The sequence below is a fragment of the Lampris incognitus genome, chromosome 12 (genome assembly GCF_029633865.1).
Source record: "Lampris incognitus isolate fLamInc1 chromosome 12, fLamInc1.hap2, whole genome shotgun sequence".
NCBI classification, from domain to species: domain Eukaryota; kingdom Metazoa; phylum Chordata; class Actinopteri; order Lampriformes; family Lampridae; genus Lampris; species Lampris incognitus.
This window is the reverse complement of record NC_079222.1, coordinates 13,914,148-13,932,963: the sequence shown is the minus strand read 5'-3', so window position 1 is coordinate 13,932,963 and position 18,816 is coordinate 13,914,148. Positions and strand designations below refer to the sequence as shown.

Here is an 18,816-nt window from a genome sequence, read left to right as displayed (position 1 = left end):
ACATGCCGCGGGAGATGGGCTGGATTTGAACTTTTAAGGTTTAAATCCTGGTCGACAGAGCCCTGAACCCAGACATCAATTCCTGTTCCTCATTGACAGGCTGATCGGAGGGGGGGTGGGGAGGAGGGCGGTGCAGCCCTCTGACAACAGTCTGTTCCACAAGCAGAACAAACAGAATAAACAACCAATCTAATTCAGCTGCCCAGCTAGTTCATCAAGTTGTTTTTTGTTTGGTTTTTTTGTCTTTTTTTGGATGGGTGTTGAATCCATGCCAAATAAACACTTCTCAGTAAATACTTTTTGATCTTTGCAGTCTGGTTGGTTCTGGAAGGGCAGCTGTCAAACTCATACTCCCTTTCCTGTGTAGTGCAGATCACGATATCTATGCTACGATTCACATCCACCTAATGGCAACTCAATTTCCTGATATAGATCAAACAGTGCACGGATATGAGTTTTTGGGATGACTGCACAAACCCATGCGTTCATAAGCACAGGAAAAAAAAATAGAGCTAGAGAGAGAGAGGCTCTTTTTTTCCATTTCCCAACCAATTAATTAATCAATGAGATGATCTAGCAACCCTACAGACAGCGGTAGGGAAAATCCCAAATGCACTCTGATAGTCAAATATATGCCCTCTCATGACTCTCCTCCTATTCTGAAACAGCCCGTATAGATATTCTATGCTTGATCAGATCCCCAAATTCCCAACATTAATACTGCTACAAGATTAAATGCTATCAAGATGATGGCGTCCGGGTAGCATGGCAGTCTATTCCGTTGTCTACCAACATGGGGATCGCCGGTTCGAATCCCCGTGTTACCTCTGGCCTGGTCGGGTGTCCCCACAAACACAATTGGCTGTGTCTGCGGATGGAAGCCGGATGTGGGTATGTGTCCTGGTCGCTGCACTAGTGCCTTCTCTGGTCGGTCAGGGCGCCTGTTTGGGGGAACTGGGGGTAACAGTATGATCCTCCCACACGTGATCCTCCCCACACGCTACGCCCCCCCCTGGCGAAACTCCTCACTGTCAGGTGAAAAGAAGCGGCTGGTGACTCCACATGTATCGGAGGAGGCATGTGGTAGTCTGCACCCCCTTCCCGGATCGGCAGAGGGGACGGAGCAGCAACCGGGATGGCTCAGAAGAGTGGGGTAATTAGATGGGGTGGATTGGGGAGAAAAAGGGGGAAAGTGTACATGAGCATGCTAACAGAAAATTTAGCCCTTTTTTTCCCAGGATGCACACCAGTTTTCTATAGGCTACATGCATGCAAAAAAGAGCATTGGGATGGAACATGCGGCCAGTGACAAGCAGCTTTAGCATCAAACTGCCAACAGGGGATTGTCTTGTCTAGAGGACGGCCAGATGGACAAGCAAGTGTTGTGAGCAAGAGATGTGTATCTTTTTCATCTTTATCCCTTTTTCTTAATTTTTTTCTGCCCTGGCACATCATATCAACACAGCGTTTGTGTCCATTAAAATGGGAGGGAGAGCGTGAACGTGTGTGTAAATGAATAGTAATGTGGCATGGCATCCGTACGAAATTCTATTAAATTCTACTGTAGTGTGTAATTTATGTAGCCGGCCACCCTTTGTAATGATGGCAATGAAAAACACTGTCGAGCATGTCAAATCTCTTTTGTTGTTAAGTGATGCTCGTAACCTCTGTATCCTCGGTGTGAAGCGGTGGCTGTTTCTGTGTCGGTATGCAGATAACTGGCATTACAAGCAGCCCGTGCTCCTATTCTCATCCCTTCTACACTCTCTCCGTTCACTTCCCTTCCCCCCCAACACCATCTATTCTCAGCAAATGTCCTCCTTCGTCCTTGACAAGCCTACAGTGTTCTCTCTCTCTCTCTCTCTCTCCTCTCTCTCTCCTCTCTCTCTCTCATCTCTCTCTCTCTCTCTCTCTCTCTCTCTCTCTCTCTCTCTCTCTCTCTCTCTCTCTCTCTCTCTCTCTCTCTCTCTCTCCTCTCTCTCTCTCTCTCTCTCTCTCTCTCTCATCTCTCTCTCTCTCTCTCTCTCTCTCTCTCTCTCTCTCTCTCTCTCTCTCTCTCTCTCTCTCTCTCTCTCTCTCTCTCTCTCTCTCTCTCCTCTCTCTCTCTCTCTCTCTCTCTCTCTCTCTCTCTCTCTCTCTCTCTCTCTCTCTCTCTCTCTCTCTCTCTCTCTCTCTCTCTCTCCTCTCTGTGTTTACCTGATGTGGGGGGGTATAGTTTACATTTAGCGATTCTTTTGGTCTCTCTGGCCCTCATCTTTCCCTCCTGGTCTCTTCTGTCTAAATGTGTTGGCTACGTCTCCTTTCACATCTCCTCCCCTCGCCCGGCCACCGATCACTCTAGCTCTCTTAGTCTTCCTTCTGGGCTTTATTCTGCCATCTAAATATTTCAAATACTGTGCAGGAGTTAGAATAAAGGCCTCTCTGGTCCAGAAACTTCCAGCGCCCCCCCCCCACACACACACACAGATAGGGCTATATAAAGCCCTGTAGTAAAATGTATAATTGAAAAGGTCAAGGTGTAACAGAATAGACCGTGTCGAGATACCGTCAGAATTAGAAGGAATGTCGCAAGAGCAAAACTGTCGTATATCTATGACAAATTCTGAGTCTGGATACAAGAACAAGTCCCCCCCCCCCCCTCTCTCTCACAAACACATACACACCCTCCGTCTCTGTGTATCCTGCAGTGAGGGTTTCATGCGTGCTCTCTGGTCTCACCATAAGCAGTCACTTGGCAAGTCCACACTGGTTCAGGAGTGTTACAAACTTTCCATACAAAAAAGTGTGCCTTTTCCCAGAATGCAACGGTGAATCTTTCAGGAATCCTGTCAACGCCAATGCACAACGCCAAATTCTATCAGTGCATTCTTGGAGCTAGTCAAACTACCCCGCCCTGCCAAAGGCCTGTTCAATAGAAACACAGTTAAGAGGCAAAGGCCAGGAAAGAGCAGGCGAGGCAGTAATGGACTCTGAGTAAGTCTGGACCACACCTAGGAGCCTCTCCGCCCTCGTCTGTACCTCCTGTAGAGAGTGTTCATCTGATAGTGTGTCTGGGGCTGGATCTGTTAAGGTCCAAAAACCTCAGGCCCATAAAGGCATCGGAGCACTTTAACTTACTGAGTGGCTGACTGTCGGCTCTGCAAGAGACGGTGTGTATGTACTTCTAGCTCACTGTATCGTAGCAGTACATGAGTCCTGCCTCAGCAACAGGCTATTACACTCCGCCCTAAAGGGCATCAACAGGAGGAAGTCTTTTTCACAATTGTATCTTACCACTACAATACAAACAGCAGCACTTGCAAGGATGAGGAGAACCGGCGTTACTTTGAAACCGTGCTAAATCTGCGAGGGAATCAACGACCCCTCCGCACATAATGACCACAACACGCAAAACCACCTCAGTCACAAAAGTTAAAGCTTTTGATGGAAATGATGTTTGATACCTCAAACAACAAATACTGGTGTCGTAGGAGGCCGACCGTTCCTGCTGCAGAAAGGAAGCCTGATGCTACGCTGCTAGCGCTGTCTGCAGACCGTATTGTAGAGCCCGTGGTCGCGCCTTGTCCAGTGTTGACGCCACCCTGTGGCTCTGCTTTGCTTTTAGACTGGTTTCCAGCAACCAATCCACTCTCGCACACGGTAACAGTCTGAAACTCCACTAACCCATTGCACCCTCCGCTAAATAAACAACCGAACATCCCAGATTTGTGCTCATACACAACCTGCCGTAGTGTACATGCACTTAGCCTGTCACGGTAACGACCTTCTGTCTGGCAATATATTGTCCCAGAAATTATTGTGATAAATGATATTATTGTCTTTTTTTTGGATCCCCCCCTCCCCTCCCCCCCCCCAATTGTATCCGGCCAATTACCCCTTCTGCCGATCCGGGGAGGGCTTGCAGACTACCACATGCCTCCTCCGATACATGTGAGTCGCCAGCCGCTTCTTTTCACCTGACAGTGAGGAGTTTCACCTGGGGTACGTAGAGCGTGGGAGGATCGTGCTTTTCCCCCCTGCCCCCTGAACAGGCGCCCCCAACCAACTAGAGGAGGTGCTAGTGCAGCGACCAGGACACATACCCACATCCGGCTTCCAACCTGCAGTCACAGCCAATTGTGGCTGTAGGGACGCCCGATCAAGCCGGGAGGTAACACGGCGATTCGAACCGGCAATCCCAGTGTTGGTAAGCAACGGAATAGACCGCTACACTACCCGGACTCCCCATTATTGTCATTTTAACATCGTTTTATTCCACTGATATGATAATATAATAGCATAATAACGCAAGTGCGCCCTTGCAAAGAGCAATGAACTTTAAATTCTTAAGAATATTCAGACGTTGATGTGAAAAATATATTAAAATATCCTAAAACCTATTAGCCTCGAGTTAGTAACACCCTGTGTGTGTGTGTGTGTGTGTGTGTGCGCGTGTGTGTGGAGGCGCTGCATGAGCCCCGCCCGTGTGAAACTCGGAGGACAGAAGCAGCAGGACCAGAAGTGACAGCTCAACGTGTCTCAGCATAGTTTTTATTGCTGTTCGTTCAGCTGCGGCGCCGTGCCCGCGAGTCATACAACGGCAGGGGAAACCCTGTTGTTTATTCTAGCATCACGTCAGCTAAAATGTCGGGGACATTTCTTATGTAAACAAATACGCATGTCAAAACAACGGGCGATATCGAGGACAGCAAAATGACTGATAACGTATTTATTGTGACAGGCCTCCATGCATTGTGTGCTGGAGTGTGCGGTGTTTATGTGCACACAAATGAAACACGTGAAAGGGTATAGATGGACAGGATATGGCCTGGCAGCCTGTCCAGGGTGTCTCCCCGCCTGCCGCCCAATGACTGCAGGGATAGGCTCCAGGATAAATGGTTAAGATAACGGATGGATGGATGTACGGATGTTATACCATGTGCAAGAAACCGGTGTTTTCAGATGGACAATCTTAAGAGTCAAGGATATCGGGGATCGCCGTTCGAATCCCCGCGTTACCTTCAGCTTGGTCAGGCGTCCCTACAGACACAACTGTCCATGTCTGCGGGTGGAAGCCAGCTGTGGTAATGTGTCCTGGTCGCTGCACTAGTGCCCCCTCTCGTCGGTCGGTGCGCCTGTTCAGGGGGAGGGGGAACTGGGGGGAATAGCATGGTCCTCCCACGTGACGTGCTACGTCTCCCTGGTGAAACTCCTCACTGTCAGGTGAAAAGAAGTGGCTGGCGACTCCACATGTGTTGGAGCAGACGTGGTAGTCTGCAGCCCTCCCCCGGATTGGCAGAGGGGGTGGTGCAGCGACCGGGACGGCTTGGAAGAGTGGGGCAATTGACTGCATACAGTTGCGGAGAAGGGGGGGGGGGTATGGTCTTTGAAACAGCCTATTCAACAAGGCGGGCAGTATGCAGATCAGATGTGAAGCGATAAGGTAAGATCTGTAATGCGTTGTTGGAGGACGGGAGTTGTGCAGTGGTGCATCTGAGTACAAACTGCAAACACACAGTGAGCTGATTGTGTAAAATTTAGATCACAAATGTTTAATTTGTTAAGTGCTCCTCGGAGCTAACCGAATAAGGAACTTGGCTTGGAGATGAGTCTGCAAACCAAACGCTCTCGCCTGCCAGCTACGCCAACTGCTGTCTACACCTGGGCACCGACACAAACACCACAGCAGCAGAAAACATCACAGATGCAGCACAATAAGTACGCACACAACCACACTGCAATTGTTCCAAGCTTGATTATGAAACACATGTACTGCACAGACAGACAGACAGATAACCGATTGTTCAAGCTTCAAGTGTCACAATAATAAGTGGCCATTTTTCCAACTGGTTTAGCTTGACTCAACAAAAAGGACCATGGGCGCGTGATGAGACAACAACATATCCGACACAGTGCAGAGTGGTCTGTCACAGGCCCGATTGCTCATTTCAACCAAACAGATGCATTTCATTCCTCTTAGTAGTTAGAAGGAACAGCGATTCCTATGCAGTGAGTTTCAGCTCATTTCGCAGACTAACCCCCTTGTTTCACATCTTGTTCGTCGGCCCGACGGCATCCTGGTTCGGAGAAGAACACGTGGAGCATTCGTCACTTCCTACATCTGCAACGGAACGAACAGTTGGACAAATGCAGGAAACGGGGGAAAAAAGAGCAGGGGGCAAAAACAAGCCTCTGTCTTGTGATGAGAGAGACAGACAGAACAGTCGTCAAAAGGAGGCGAGGAGAGAAGACGGACCGGGGTGGGGGTGGAATCTGTCAGATGTTGCTGGTGCGGAACGGTAGGGTTTTGTGAGCCAAAGCACTGACATGCGGATACGGGCCTTGGAGCCCAAACACTGTTCCGCCAATCAGGCCGGCTCAAAGATCCAGTCCGGTCAACAGAACAGAGCGGAGCAAGCTTTACACACTGTCTCATACAGACACCCTGCAGGGGGAAGATTGATCCCCTGGGAACCAAGGCAGAAGTTGGGAGTTGGGGGGGGGGGGAGTGAGCTATATAGAGACGCAGCAGCTAATGCGACGTCCCACTATTACACCCCCTGTCTTACAACTCTTAGGAGAGGCATGTTTAAAGTAGACCAATTTCAAATGAAGCCCTTTCCGCTCCCCCATGCATGACCCCGGATATCCCCGACCGGCCCCACCGTACAGCTCTGAAAGAGATAAGGAATGGCGAGTAAAGAGAAAAGAAATAAGTTAGGCCAATATGGGCAAGATCTACGTTAGCTCAGATCCATTAGTGCCCCGAAGCACCTCTGCTGATTGTCAACACTGGCTCTCAGGCTCGCGCAATGCCGGTAGCCTAATGCACACAAGACAAAAGAGAGATTACACCGGGGAGAGAGGGAATAGAGCCACTGCCTCGGGGCACCACTGCACCAAACTAAAGGGGACGAAGGCAAAACTGAAGACAAGCTATGGTGTGACGCCCTTACATACAGAGCAAGTTAGAGTCCTATAGCTGGGAGAGCGCCTTAGCCCAAGGTGAAGGGAGAACAGCTCCCCACAAAGACGGTCATTCATTTACAGCCTCTGCACGGCGGGAGGGGACACAAAAGCAGAAACTAGCCGTGTTATATCATTATCTCTTTAATGATGACCTCTTTTTAGCCCCGTTTTAAGGACTCTATGGGGGAAGCCTGACTCTCGGCAACAGCGGGGAAAGTGCATTGTGGAAAGGGCTGGCTGGGAACCGAGGGTTAGGTGGTTAGATAACTGCTGCTGGAAGAGCCAGCAGAGCCAGCAGAGCCAGGTCGTCGGGTAAAACAAGACTCGCATATACACACACAAGTATGAAAGCAGACTCCGTACAAGGCAGGGAGATAATTCAGCGTAACATCTGCTAGGACATCCCACTGCAGGAGACCAACACAGCACATTCAGGCGCTGCCTATGAAGCTGGCTTCTGGAGCTCATTTCTTCGGTGCTGAGGTCACACGTCCGCTGAAGGAAAACACAGCAGCTGGCCACTAATGCTACCACAGGACACACGAGATCACACAAGCAGCTGCAAAACGCAGCATGTCAAACGACCGTGACGAAGTATGTTTGAACAATTTGGTTTTTACCGTTTGTAAATCATCTAATTACACCCTGACCCACCGGTCAATATTACTCATGTCCATTTGGGCCGGCATCTGTAAAATGTGACCGATGTTACATATTCCTCTCAATTACTTCCACAGAGTATGTCTCTTGGGAACTGTCAAAAAATAAAAGGGTCATTTGCTCAGTTGCGAGAAACTCCTGAACACCCCTAGGAGTTCTTTCGGAAGTGCTTCACCCTCAGTTCTAGATACGGTGCCTTCTCCCAAAATGAGGGTCCTGAGAGAAAAGTGTCACACTTTTACGATTCATTACGATCTGTCAATCCCCACCATCCCCACCCCACCCCACCCCATGATAGCAATCAAAAGTGCATGGGGGGAAATGGGCTGGGGATGGAGATCTCGGATGAGACCTGGGAAGAGAGCCTTAAAGAGATTAACGCTTGCTCTGTCAACTCTAGCCATTGTCTCGTTCAGTTTCGGGTTATCCAATGACTCCAATATTTAAAATCGAAGCGCCACATGTTTCCAGACATCTCTTCACAGTGTAATAAATGCAATTTAGCAGAGGTAAATCTCCTCCATAGCTTCACTCTCTGTCCCAGGATACAGAGACCCATCCCATCCATTATCCAAGCCACTTACCCCACCTAGGGTCATGGGATGCTGGAGCCTATCCCAGCAGTCACTGGGCGGCAGACGGGGGGACACCCTGGACAGGCCGCCTGTCCATCACAGGGCAGACATTCACACCTAGGGACAATTTAGTACGGCCGACTCACCTGACCTACATGTCTTTGGACTGTGGGAGGAAACCGGGGCACCCGGAGGAAACCCACGCAGACACGGGGAGAACATGTAAACTCCACACAGAGGACCACCTGGGATGATCCCCAAGGTTGGACTACACCGGGGTTCGAATTAAGAACCTTCTTGCTGTGAGGCGACCGCGCTAACCACTGCGCTACCGTGCCGCGATTAGAGAGATATTGGACAAATCTTTTCTTACAACATTCTCTGATATTCTTAATATCCACATTGAACCTGATCCTGTCTTAACTGTTCTGAGAACTTCAGATTTCACTTATGTATTAAAAAGATATTCTTAATATCCACATTGAACCTGATCCTGTCTTAACTGTTCTGGGAACTTCAGATTTCACTTATGTATTAAAAAGAGTCACAGCAGCAACTTCTCCTTATGGCCTGATTACAGCAAAAACAATAATAATAATGATAATAATAATAATAATAACTTTGACATTCTGGAAGAAGAGGGGAGTTCCCATTTATAGCCTGTGGCTCAATGAATTGACCGATACCCTTCACCTTGGAAAAATAAGGTTCTCTCTGAAGGATACTGAGTCACAATTCAATAAGATCTGCCTGCCCCTCGTCTGTAGCCTAAGAAACAAACCTCCTCGTGTAGTTCACCGTCCATTATTACTTTTCACCTTTTGTTTTTATTATTTTCCATTGCAAACTTTATTGTCGTATACTGTGTACTGAGCAGAAATGGAGGGATTGAGGCTTGGTGTGTTAAGAGTATTTTTTTGTGTTTATTTATTTTGGGTACCATATGGTGTATTCTCTTGATTTGTTTTTCTCGAATGAAAATGTAGACTGCGTTCTCATGTCCGACATCCTGAAACCCTTCTTTAATAAAATATACTTAAGCAGCCATGTCTTTTATGATACCAGAGGAAAAGGCTGTGTGTGTGTGTGTTAATTACAGTGGAAGGATCGGCCATCCCTGAGTCCGAATTTGGGAGTAAAACCGAGAAATTATAATGAGGTCGAAGGTGACACTAACGAGAAACTCTCAATGACCACCCAGGGTCAGAGGGCAGAGGCCAAAGACTGCAAATGCATGTACAAAGACACACTCAGCCCCAGTTTTGCCTCTATTTGTCACCTGAACAGCCCGGCACAGTCTGAATTTCAGCATTCAGGGCACAGGGCAAAAAACACACATACACATTTTACGCCACAAGGAAAAATAGCACCCAAAAACAAAGAGAAACTAAGAGAAACAGAGAGAAAGACGACCATGACACATGACTGAGACGAAAGGATGTAACATTATATTGCAATGGCTTTCTGGACATACCACTGAATTGATGTTATTTTTGTCTGAAAATAATACTACCAGAGAAGTACAGCATTGTACACCAGTATGTCCCGGTAGTGCTCAATACTACTAGCTGTGGTGATGGACCCATCACACAGCATTCATATCGAATTCTCTACTCATTCCTCCAATCAGTGTGTGCAGGAAAAGCTGCTCAAAAGGAAGGTAGTGTTTATTAAGGAAGTATGGCATTTGACCCGGCGAATACACGGGAGACTTGGAAAGGAAAATGCAAAGGGCCTTTTTCCTTAAAGCCACAATTCTCAAGATTTACGTGCAAACAAACGTCTACCTCGCTAACTCGGCACGTACTGCACGTGCATCTGAGCTGGACAAAGGGGTACCCCTCCGATGCTTCTCCTGAGGTTTCTCCTATATCTTTCCTGAAAAGGTTTTTTCTGTTGAGTTTTTTTCCCCTCATTTGAATCAAGGATCTAGGGATGGAGGGCACCATACATTGTTGATCTCCACAACCTGTTGTGGAGAGTATAATGTAAATATGATGTGAATGTAAAGCCTTCTGGGTATGTAACTGAGATTTAGGGCTACACAAATAAACTTCACTTCATCAGGAATCAGGAACATGTGTATTATTGTTTTTGGGAAATATTGTTTCCCCCAGCCCACAGCAGTGCAACACAAAGACAAAAACACATACCCTAACTACAAGAACACACATATCCAAACTACACAAAAACTACAAAAACACATATAGCCAACATACACCCCCCAAAAAATAAATAAATAAAAATAAATAAATACATTCCCTGTCCAGGAGAACAAACGTCAGGATGACTGTCAGAACTGCCGGTCTGCATGGGCTAGCAGTTAGCTTAGCCTGCCCTGTTTCCGTATCCTGTCAGACCGCCCTCGGTGTTTCCTCTTCGGGCACAGCTCCAGGCAGGGCCGTGGTCCCTGGGCTCACCGGACACAGCAGACCAGGCTCCCCTAGCCAATCAAACGCTAGCTCTCCCAGCCAGACACCCTTGACACAAATCCCCGCACTCCACACGCCAACACCAAACACACAGTCAACGCTAGGCCAGACCGCCGCCAGACCACCCTCGGTGTTATCGGAACTACCGGTGTGCGTGGGCTAGCAGTTAGCTTAGCCTGCCCCTTGCCTTGCCTTGCCTTGCCTTGTATTTTTGATATTTTGCATCACTGTCGTATTTTAAAAAAAATAGTTTATCCACAAATATCCGCATCATTCACACTTCTGTACTTGCTAATTCTAATGATTACTGTCAGGAAAGACAGTCATGGAAAAAAGCAATGTGGCGGATAGGGTTTTGCATCCAAATGAGTAACATTAAAGCAAGTAATATCAAGTTTGAACAAAAAACCAAGTTTTTGTGGCTAACTAACAAGCAGAAATTATAGACTCGGCTCAGACAAGACCTTTACCAACAAACTTGGGTTCAGCCGTGTTTTTTGGGTTGGGCAAGATGCTGACACAACAGCAGCGGTAACCGGTTAATTTTAAAAGGGTTGCAGGAATAAAGAGTATTCAAACATCTCTGCAATTACCATGATTCACCACCACAGCTGTCAGCCGGGTAAACAAAATGAGATTCCTCAAAATTGTAGCTTTAAGTCTAATCTCACATGAATAACTGGGCTACAGGGTGGCGTCGGTGTGGTTATAGAGGTCATCCCTAAACCACAGTACTTGGGCTCAACACCCCACAACAGGAAGGATCCACCCTGCTGAAGTGTCCTTGAGCAGGAGACTGAATACCTACAAGCTCGAAAGGTCCCGTGACTCCAAACCTCCCTATGGGTGTAACAAGGAAAATGTAGCTCACATCACTTCAGTATCACGGTGTTCTTATAATTTTGCTTTAAAACTAAAATGTTAACTATTTAAGTACACACACGAACATGCACACGCACACACAGACACACACACACACATGCACACACACACAAACACACACTAATATGTGGACAGCAGTTTTTGATCCCACCATTAGCATTCATCTTCCATTATTCTTCATTAGGCATTATTAATTTGTCCCTCTGTACCATCGGGGACATATAAATATGTATAACCTGTACAGAGCATAAGATAAGAGAGAGATAAGATGTACTTTATTAATCCCCGTGAGGAAATTCATCCTCTCTATTTAACCCATCCCAACACACACACAGGAAACAGTGGGCGGGCATGTTGCTAGGAACTGTGGGCAGCCACCGTGCAGCGCCCGGGGGACTCCAACTTCCAGCTCTTCCTGCCATGCAGGGGCACAGACAGGAGTATTACCTCTAACATGCACATGTCTTTGATGGTGGGCACCCAGAGGAAACCCATGCAGACACGGGGAGAACACGCAAACTCCACACAGAAAGGGCAGAGGGTTCGAACCCGGGACCGTCTTGCTGTGAGGCAACAGTGCTAACCACTGGGCCGCTGCCAAGTACAGAGACAGCCATTAACTGTTCACAAAGTAACAACATCACATCACTTGGTGGGACTTGACTTTGATCTGAAGAGTGGGAGCAAGAGCAGCACTCCAAGTCAAGGTTGCAGATATGGTTCTTTGTGTGCACACGTGTAGCCATGAATCCATGCATGTTTACAGGGCAGAGAGGGACTATCCAGATAAACACATTGCATAATTGTTAACATGAGGTATTCAACGGAGCTGAGGAAAATTAAAATTAGTTACAAGCAAATAGGCTTTTTTCCCCCTTTCTCTCTTGGGCTGTTGCATAACTGCTCAGTGCTTAGGGAACCAAGAACAATATATATATACAGAATGACGGAGCAGATGAGGAGTTGGGGTTTTCACTTTCTTGACCTGAATATTAAAACACCGAATGGCACCGGATAAAGAACTGTTTCAAAGTCCACAATAAAAAAGATAAACGAGGCAGACATTTCGGTTGCCACGCAACACGGCGCAACACTTGAGATGGTGAAACAATGGTTTATATCCTACTTTGTTCACACCAAGGTCTTAAATTGTGTGTGTTTGTGTCCTGCAGCCAAAGAGTTGCTCCTGGCACTGAGCATTTTCCATGTTCAAGTCCGAACGCGTCTCTCTCAATCCTTTAACTCTCAAAATATGTAGTTCAAGCATCACTTCCTGTTTTGTTTTCCCCCCCCAACCAAGCTAAATTACATGGATCTGCCTTGAATCTCCATTCCCATGTATGTATACGTACACACATGTCCCCGCTGGACTGTGTGTTCATCTGCAGAGAGCGGTCAGCATAACACAATCACCGCTGCCAACGACAGCTACACACACGTCAACCACAAACGCACCGACGAGTAAAGATTAAATGTCCGGGACTTACGATCTACTGAAGATGTGAAACATCGTTTTGTGGAACCTCACAAAGGGTCCCAAAAACACCCGACTTCAATTTGGGTCGCATTCCTCACCGGTGGGCTGATCGCCTCTCTCTCTCTCTCTCTCTCTCTCTCTCTCTCTCTCTCTCTCTCTCTCTCTCTCTCTCTCTCTCTCTCTCTCCCCCTCTCCCTCTCTCTCTCTTTTCCCCCAGACTATTTTTGAGTTGTGTGGGAATGCGTGGCTGCAGCCTGCCCTTTGAGTTACACCACGCCGCTCCCAGAGGATGTATGCTGCCTCCAAGCACACACCCCTCTCCCTCTCTCTCCCCCTCTCTCTCGCTCCTTCTCTTTCTCTCTCCCCATCCCATTTAAAAAGATAGCGTTTCTTTTTTTCCACCCCCGAGTCGAGTCTCTGCTGCACGTGCATGCCGTGCAGTCGCCCGGACTCTGCACCAGTTAAAGACGATTTAAAGAGGCCAAAATCAAGTAATGAGAAGGGCAACGCTGCCACTTTAAAGATGGACTGCAGATTTTTTTCCAAGGGAAAAAAACAAACAAAAGAAAACAAAAATGTCACTTGCAAAAGCAGTGTACACTGACAAAGGTTATCACAGTTGAAGATGTTTGGTAAATCTCAATTTTTATATTTAGACAATATTGACGAGCCATATTTCTGACACCTTCGAGTCTGTCTCCGATCACTTAATTTTTTCTGGATTTCCCCCCCAATATTACCCGGTCAATTTTACCCCACTCTTCCGAGCCGCCCTGGTCGCTGCTCCACCCCCTCTGCCGATCCGGGGAGGGCTGCAGACTACCACATGCCTCCTCCAATACATGTGGAGTCACCAACCGCTTCTTTTCACCTGACAGTGAGGAGTTTCACCAGGGGGCCGTAGCACGTGGGAGGATCACGTGATTCATCCCAGCCCCCCCCCCCCTGGAACAGGCGCCCCGACCGACCAGAGGAGCCGCTAGTGCAGCGACCAGGACACATACCCACCCGCAGACATCGCCAATTGTGTCTGTAGGGACCCCTGAGCAAGCCGGAGGTAACACGGGGAATCGAACCGGCGATCCCCGTGTTGGTAGGCAACAGAATAGACTTCTACACTACCCGGACACCCCTCCGATCACTTCATTTGTTTCGACGTATTTATGAATGTTTTAATTTGTGATGACTATGAGGCGGGGGCATTCTCGACATTTTAATTTAGATATTACTTAGTATAGTTATAGGTGGGGCATGGCTAAAACAAAATGTTTAAGGTCAGGGTTAGGGACGGGGACAGATCAGGGAAATCAAGGCCTGATTCATTGACTTGGACATTTTTATTGCAAATATAGCAACATCAATTTGGGAACACGAGAGAAAAAAAGCTCTATTTTGACGTCTTAAAAAGGGGACATAACTAATGACTCAACAATGACATAGGCCCAGGCCTGACAGCTGGGAAGTCCGCCTGCCCTGGTCCCTCCCGGATCAGGAAACAATGGTTTAGTTCTCAGCGCTACACTGGGACTGGAAAATGCTGGGACCTTGGCCAAAAAAAAAAAAAAAGGCAAATGGGAGGAAGGCACAAAAGTGGCAAAGAGAAGGGGGGGGGGAGCAGTCAGATTTGGGCAGGAGAAGCATTGCCAGATGTAGCCCATGGTTGTTTTAACAAGTGTGGATGACCCTCGGAGGGAGGACTGATGTCACGGCGAAGACATGCTGTCAGAAGGGCAAACCTAACGTTGTCGCGGGAGGACAGCTGAGGATGTTTGAACGACTGCAAACGGCTTCATTTGGCTGACAGATGCTTATACTTACGCAAAGTGCCAGCCCCCTCCCGTCATTTAAGTAGGTGCAAATAGGGCCAATGCAGTTGGAACTCATAATGTGGTCCCACCAGTCTGGGACTGGGACATTTCCATGCCAGGTATTTCTCAAAACAGAACCACCTGGGGGACAGAGAGGACCACTCCAGCTCAGCCCTTTGCCACAGTTCGCACACATAACATGGACACCATATTGTGTAAAAAGCACTAAAGTTGAACTCTAATGGAGCTGGAGGTTACAGTCTTCCTCGACAATGGACTTCATTGTGGACTGTGGTAAGGCCTTTGCACCCTGTCTTACGCGGAACCAATCTCTATTTCGCGACAATTTATGGAGAAGCTATTAATCTGGGAGGAGGACGCGGAGTAGGCTCGGCTGTGTGCGTCTCCCCTCGTGCTGTAGATACAAATAGCTTGTTCTTATCATGAATAAACAGACCTGCACGGCATGCCGTTTTGCAGACTGGTTGGTTAAAGGTTAACTACAAAGCCAAGGCGAAGCCTGGAGACTAAACACTCGGGGGACTTCCTCATTCCTCCGCACTGGGTCATGATAAAATCATACCTCGTGGGGTTGTTTAGAGTGTGGTCTAACTTCTGTGGCTAGACCATGCTCTAAATTGTAAAGGGCCGGTAGCAGACTGCTCTGTATTTGGGGGGGGAAAAAAGGTTTGTAATCAGCTTAGCAGGACGAGAATTGCAGGGTAAACAGCACATCTTGTATTTGTCACTGCTCTCAGAAAGCACATCGCTACGGAGTACTCTGTAAAACATCTGGATCCACGACTTCTCATAGACAGATATCAGACAGATGTCTATATTTTTCCTTCTGTATTAACATCTGCACAATTATGTGCAGATCATATAAGCACACGCACACACACACATACACACTCACTCATAAGAGCGTGAACATGTTGTCGGCGTGACTTCGGCAGAGAAAATAATGCAGAATAATTCCAAGGGGGAACGCGGGTGGGAATGTGAGCATGTGAGGTCACGGGTTGAGTGTGCAGAGGTAGAAAGCAACAGGAGTCGGTCATGAGAGAGGGAGCAGATGAGGCTCTTTGAGCTAACCGACTGTCTGTAGTCAGTCCCCTAGGGGCCCCGCCTCTAAAAGGTTTTTCCCCCTGCTAACCACTAACCTGTTTGATAGAGCACCACCCGCCTGCACAGAGGCAGAGGGACGGAGGAAGGGAGGAGGCTCTTGTCAAGTGGACACATTCCAGACAAGCTCCCACAAGCCTCCATTAAAGACACAGTCATGAGGAGGAGGTTGAGGGTGTGTGGGTTGAGAACGGTGGCAATGATGGAATGATACTGACGACAGGAGATCATGTATAGAGAGAGATGCAGAGGAACAGATACAAACAAGAGAAAGAGAAGATGGAGAAAGGAGAAATTGAAACAGCATCAATCGAGGCTTCGTTGTGACTCAAGTCGAGGGCAGGGACAGCTTAATGTGAGGCGAGATCTGCATTTCTGTGAATGAGGCCAGAAGGATTAACTATAATAACGCACTAAGGCCCCTCACACACGATGACTCTACAGCAGAAGATACCAGAAATAAACTCCTACAGAAGTTCCACCCAGGTCAAATACAAAGCCCCTCCGTCTCCTGCTGCAATTTGACTGAGAGAGAGAGACAGACAGAGAGAGACAGAGAGAGCTAGAGAAAGAGATAGAGAGCGAGAGAGAGCGCTAGAAAGTGAGAGACAGCTAGAGAGAGAGAGAGCTAGAGAGAGTGAGAGCTAGAGAGTGAGAGAGAGAGCTAGAGAGAGAGTGAGAGAGAGAGAGCTAGAGAGAGAGAGAGAGAGAGAGAGAGAGAGGGAGAGAGAGAGAGAGAGAGAGAGAGTGGCAGAGACATGAAAAGAAAATGAGAGGACGAGATAGTATTTCTCCTTATCACTCTCTCTATATATACTACTCAAAAAAATAAAGGGAACACCTAAAAACACAATATAGACCTCGATGAATGAAATATTTCAGCTGAAAATCTTTATTTATTAGACAGAGGAATGTGTTTAGAGCAAAATAACCTAAGAATGATCAATGGAAATCAAAATCATTAGCCCATTAAGGTCTGGATTCAGAATCATACTCAAAATCAAAGTGGAAAATGAGAACATAGGCTGATCCAACTTCTGTGGAAATTCTTCAAGACGATTCAAAATGAGGCTCAGTAGTGTGTGTGGCCTCCACGTGCCTGTATGCACTCCCTACAACGTCTGGGCATGCTCCTGATGAGACGACGGATGGTCTCCTGAGGGATCTCCTCCCAGACCTGGATCAGGGCATCGGTCAACTCCTGGACAGTCTGTGGTGCGACATCGCGTTGGCGGATGGTACGAGACATGATGTCCCAGAGGTGCTCGATTGGATTCAGGTCTGGGGAACGTGCAGGCCAGTCCATAGCATCAATGCCCTCGACATACAGGAACTGCTGACACACTCTGGCCACATGAGGACGAGCATTGTCATGCATGAGCAGGAACCCAGGGCCCACTGCACCAGCATATGGTCTGACAATGGGTCTGAGGATCTCATCCCGGTACCTAATGGCAGTCATGGTACCTCTGGCTAGCACGTAGAGGTCTGTGCGGCCCTCCAAGGATATGCCTCCCCAGACCATCACTGACCCACCGCCAAACCGGTCATGCTGGAGGATGTTGCAGGCAGCAGAACGTTCTCCACAGCGTCTCCAGACTCTCTCACGTCTGTCACATGTGTTCAGTGTGAACCTGCTCTCATCTGTGAAGAGCACAGGGCGCCAATGGCGAATCTGCCGACCAAGATGTTCTCTGGCAAAGGTCAATTGGGCTGCACGGTGTTGGGCTGTGAGCACAGGCCCCAATTGTGGACGTCGGGCCCTCATACCATCCTCATGCATTCTGTTTCTCACTGTTTGAGCAGAAACCTGCACATTAGTGGCCTGTTGAAGGTCGTTTTGTAGGGCTCCGGCAGTGCTCCTCCTGTTCCTCCTTGCACAAAGGACCAGATAGCGGTCCTGCTGCGGGGTTGTTGTCCTCCTGCGGCCCCCTCCATGTCTCCTGGTGTACTGGCCTGTCTCCTGGTACCTCCTCCATGCTCTGGACACTGTGCTGGGAGACACATCAAATCTTCTTGCCACAGCACGCATTGATGTGCCATCCTGGATGAGCTGCACTACCTGAGCAACTTCTGTAGGTTGCAGATACCGCCTCATGCCACCTCTAGTGGTGAGGGCACTAGCAAAATGAAAAACTAACCAAAGATCAGCCAGAAAAGATGAGGACAGGCAAATGGTCTGTGGCCACCACCTGCAAATCCATTCCTTTTATAGGGGTTGTCTTGCAAATTGTCTAATTTCCACCAGGTGGAAATTAGACAATTTACCAACAGGTGAAATTGATTCACAAATCAGTGTTGCTTCCTAACTGGACAGGTTGATATCTCAAAAGTGTGATTGACTTGGAGCTACATTGCATTGCTTATGTGTTCCCTTTATTTTTTTGAGCAGTGTATATTGTGAGTTTTACATAACCAGCTACCATCTGCCCCGGCTGCTGCATTAGCAAGTCTTTCCTCTATCCCTCCATTCATCCCTCTATAACCCACCCTCGGCTCCCTTTTTGAAAAGCAGCTTACTGGAAAGGCAGGCACACAGATAAAACGGGCCGAGTAGAAACATCAATTTTGCTGTGTGTGTGTGTGTGTGTGTGTGTGTGTGGAAGGGAGAGAGGGAGGTCAGAAGAGAGAGGATAGAGAAAGAGGCCGGTAGGACTAATGCTTGAGCGCTGTCCTCCACATTTGCCTGTTCCTATTGACTGTACTCTTGCCTCCAGGGGGAGCAAATAAGTGATTCAATTATTGACAAAAAAATATGTTGCTTCATAATCAACATATGCTTCTCGTCCATGCCTTCCTTGGCAGGCAGGAACGAGCAAACCTAGAATAATGCCCTTAAACACGGTGTATCTACTACAGTTTATTTCAACAGTTTTTCATTCATAAAAAGTAAACAGCAATTCAAATTG

At 47.8% G+C, this 18,816-nt stretch overlaps 1 protein-coding gene across 2 annotated transcripts in view; it reads right to left on the bottom strand.

Moving 5' to 3' along the window:
* Positions 1-18,816, bottom strand: part of LOC130121811 (disabled homolog 2-interacting protein-like) — a 119,821-nt gene that overhangs the window by 56,301 nt on the left and 44,704 nt on the right. Inside the window, exon 1 of one of the 2 annotated variants that reach the window (XM_056290721.1) lies at positions 12,985-13,078. The exons of the other annotated variant lie outside the window; for it this stretch is intronic. Coding sequence (XP_056146696.1) covers positions 12,985-13,007 — 23 coding nt within the window. The 5' untranslated portion in view covers positions 13,008-13,078. Of the gene's footprint in view, positions 1-12,984; positions 13,079-18,816 lie in introns of those variants that run through there. 2 annotated transcript variants of the gene reach the window in all.